Source organism: Pyrus communis, chromosome 2 (assembly GCF_963583255.1).
Source record: "Pyrus communis chromosome 2, drPyrComm1.1, whole genome shotgun sequence".
Classification (NCBI taxonomy): Eukaryota; Viridiplantae; Streptophyta; class Magnoliopsida; order Rosales; family Rosaceae; genus Pyrus; species Pyrus communis.
Genome location: NC_084804.1, coordinates 34,600,837 through 34,604,663, shown reverse-complemented (window position 1 = coordinate 34,604,663; position 3,827 = coordinate 34,600,837). Strand labels below are relative to the sequence as shown.

At 37.9% G+C, this 3,827-nt stretch overlaps 1 protein-coding gene across 1 annotated transcript; it reads right to left on the bottom strand.

Moving 5' to 3' along the window:
* Positions 1-391: 391 nt before the first annotated feature.
* On the bottom strand, positions 392-3,492 carry LOC137726169 (serine carboxypeptidase-like 42). Its single transcript, XM_068465049.1, has 10 exons — positions 3,243-3,492; positions 2,729-2,836; positions 2,519-2,611; positions 2,298-2,390; positions 2,017-2,102; positions 1,643-1,921; positions 1,389-1,522; positions 1,189-1,281; positions 975-1,092; positions 392-880 (listed from the first exon to the last, which is right to left on the bottom strand). The coding sequence occupies exons 1-10, from the start codon at positions 3,490-3,492 to the stop codon at positions 713-715; spliced, it is 1,422 nt and encodes a 473-aa protein (XP_068321150.1). The 3' UTR covers positions 392-712.
* Positions 3,493-3,827: the final 335 nt, after the last annotated feature.

The window sequence follows — 3,827 nt, the reverse complement described above, 5'->3', positions numbered from 1 at the left end:
CCGTGTCATTGTTTTGGAAGATTTTAACAGGTTAAAACATGATTAATTGTGTTGGTAGATTGCTTGTACTTTTGTTTCAAGTTTCTCTGAAAACTGAGCCTTCTTGGTGGTCGCTAATGGGGTTTCACGATCCTTGGATTCGAACCACTCCAACCACTTGCAACCTAGCTATTACACACTTCGCATTGAATTTCAATGACCGAAACCGTCTAGTTTTGAGATCTCCATCTAAGCATCATCTTATTCAGAATTGTTTGGCTTCATTTAATTATAATGATGAACATTTATTTTTTAAGAAACATCGTGTTCGTCCATTTCTTGTGTTGATACATCTGACCGGTGTTACAAACTCATCCAGCTGATCAATTTCTCCATAAGACTGCCACTTGAATGGGATTCCCAGTTTCATTTTATATGAATCAAACGCAAAAATGTATAAAACGTGTACAAATGAAAACATATAAAACATACGAGCTATCGATGAAATGTTAATTGAACAAGAAACAAAGAATGCAGAGTTCTTCATTGGCCTCAAATGACAGTTTTTGCAGATGCTGCTGAAATAATCTTTTCTACACTTATCGCCCCTCCCTCTTTTTCTTCGTGCTCTTGCCAAAAACAAATCAACTTTCTTTATTGCTTTTGCGGTAAAGAAATGAACTTCTGAAATTAGTAGTTCTAAAACTACATTGTACCAATTCATATAACTTGTTTACTCGTCAATGGGAGGATGCGTTGTGTTGGGCAGTCTTTGACCAAGAACAAATGAACTGAAGAGGTGCAATGCTCTTGAAGGTTGAGCATAGGGGATCATATGAGCAGCGCCCCTTACTGTGGCAAACGTCAACAGATTTCCGTACTCTGTAGCCCAACCACCCACCTATTCATAAAACACGTACAGATATTCATAAGCAATGTTGAAGAGAGACGGACATTCAAATTTGAATAGAATTACTAAGGAAGTGCATAAGCACCTGGCCTTTGTGAAACCAAGCTCCGTATGGGACAGTTATCGGGAACTTTAGGTCATGTGCTAGTTCACGTATCAGAGTCCGGGAGCCAAGGAATGGTACAACAGAATCTTGATCCCCACTGCATTCGGTTGATAATCATGTTATGTTACAGCACTTAAAATTAGAGTATGTACTATTCAACTTAGCTCCCGTACACATTAGCATAACAAATTACCTGAAAACCCAAACGGGAATATGATTTTGAACTATCCTTGTGAGCAAGGGAAGGATGTTGATGTTTTCATCAGTATCGCTGTAATTAAGAACGCTGTACAATACGAAGACAAGAAGATCAGTCATATGACATACGCGAGGATAGACTAAAGATAAGTCATCAAATTCTACCGATTCATAAGAAAGGTTTTATTCACTTACCCACTGCACATACTCCAATTATAAGGCAAGTTTGTACGATTTGCATGAAGGGCTTTCTGAACTTCAGGGAGGTTCAAATAAAAACTTCTTTCATATGTCATACATACATCAACTCCAACGCTTATCTTAGTAGCCTGCAGAAAACGGGAGTGGAGGAAAAACTCGTTGAAACAATGAAACGACAAGTTGCATGAAATGTGAATGAAAGATGAAAAAGAAAACAGATATTAAACAAACAGAAGTACAGAGAATACCATTTTCCGCAGTCTCAACTCTTGCTCCACTATAGATGGATAACAAACATCAAGGATCACATCATAATTGTTTATGTAATCACCAACTATCTGATTTGCTTTAGATATTGCTTTGTTGCATTCAAGGCTTACATTGTGCGGATTTGCAAAGACATAATCGTCAAAATCGCATTCGTTCATGATAGTAAGGCCAATTTCATCAGAAATCATTCCATGAGACCAGAAGTATTCATATGTTGCTGCAGCATCACGATCAAGTCTCAGCAGTGGATTCCCAATCTGCAAGATAACAACTAAGAAAGTTAAAAAAGGGAAGTGACAACTATAGAGATAGATGAAAGCGAGGAATTCAAAAATATGTGAAGTCTTCTTACAGCAACCCCTTTGAGATTGAACTTGAAACCAGTTGATTGTTTATTATGGTCTAATATGGCAATAGCCAATTGCGGTATGTAGTGCCCTGTACATACAAAGTGCAGATGGTCAGTACCGATTCCAGATGACAAGTCATGTAGACGGGAGATGTGGGGAAGAAAGACTAAAAACTAAATGCGTAACTGCAATGATTATATTTAGAGAAGGTTTGAATATATTGTAAGAGTTCCATTTGCTAGTACTCCATTAAAGAATTGAAATTATATCAGACTTTGCAGACCTGCATAGCTTTCTCCGGTAAGAAACAGCTCTCGGGATCTGAAAGTTGGAAACTTCTCATACCATTTGAGCAAGAATGTGTGCATATCCCTTGCTGCCAAAAACAAATGACAGTGAAAAAAGTTGGTTGACGAGTTTTATGAACCAAAAGCAAACATCTAGAATAGGAAAACCCTTGAATCAGTGTAAAGAAAAGAAAGCGGAATCAGCTATTCACTGTACCAGTTGAGGCATCCCCAGAGTTATAATCCGAACTTGTATTCGAGTATGACCATCCTACTCCGGCAGGAGACTCAACAAAAAGGAGATTTGATGCTACACGAAATAAAGAAAAGGTACACTATTTAGTTAGGTTCCGATTTAAAGCTGAACAGTGACACTCCAAAAAGAAGGAAAATTGACGTGTTCAGTACATGTTCTATACAGATATACCTCTGTTCCATGACATTTTATTTCTCCGGACGCCTCTACCATCACCTGTTGGATAAAATGGACCCAACTCCGTAAAGGCACCTCCGCCAATGGAAGAACACCCCGGACCTGAACACAAAGTTAACCATCCAATGTTATCAACTATTTGGTGTTTAAGATCCTTACTTTCAAGAACAATCACACATTGAGATAACATTTCATTCTGCCAAAAACTACATGGTAATATGGTATACATAACAAGCAACCAAATTCAAGTTGGTTACAACATATGCAAACTATCCTAAAAATAAAAAACGGCAGCAGATTGAATAAAAGTCCAGCTAAATATGAGGGATTGTCGATTGCACACAAATATATATATATATATATATATATGTATATATATAATTTGAAGAATGCATCATTACAAATAACATGAAAAATATCAGTTGAATACACCCATGAATTACACAACAGAATCTGACTAATATTTACAATTTGGTTTCAAGAAACCCAGAAAAGGGTGAGAGTTTACCTCCATTGAGCCAAAGAGTGAGGGACTTCTTGTCAGGCTGCTTATCTGCTTCAACAAAGTAGTAAAACAAACTCCTCCCAGCTTTCACATCCACATCAACATACCCAGCATACTGTTTGAACCCAACACTTGGCTGACCAGGCAGACTCACTACCAGATCCTCTGCTGGGTATCCCTCCACGGTACCCAGCAGCACCAACCACACACACCCCAACACAATCAAAACCCCACTAAACCAACACCTACCCATCTCCTGAGATCCCAAAATACCTCAGAAATTCTACCCTTATTTCAGTTCCTAGGCAATTCACTCTTACACAATGTGTGTGTGTGTGTGTGTGTGTGTGTGTATGTATTATAATCTGTATGATGACACTTGCATACACATATACATTTTATACAGCCTCACTCACTCAAAGCATATTTCTTGTTTAGGAAGGGAGAAAAAAAAGGTGACCCAAAAAGAAAGATAATACAAAGGGTGTATGCAATATCTTATCTTTAAAGAAACAAATTCGAAGTAGGGCTGGAAACGTGAAATCTGGATTGCTTTAACAGAAAGGCGTGTGTGTGTCTGTAAATATA

Bases quoted from the DNA above. Each gene is read 5' to 3' on its own strand.
- LOC137726169 (XM_068465049.1), bottom strand. From the start codon at position 3,492: ATGGGTAGGTGTTGGTTTAGTGGGGTTTTGATTGTGTTGGGGTGTGTG. The intron at 2,612-2,728 runs GTATATCTGTAT...TATTTCGTGTAG, and splicing joins TAAAATGTCATGGAACAGAG to CATCAAATCTCCTTTTTGTT. The intron at 2,391-2,518 runs GTACAGTGAATA...TGTTTTTGGCAG, and splicing joins CTCTGGGGATGCCTCAACTG to CAAGGGATATGCACACATTC.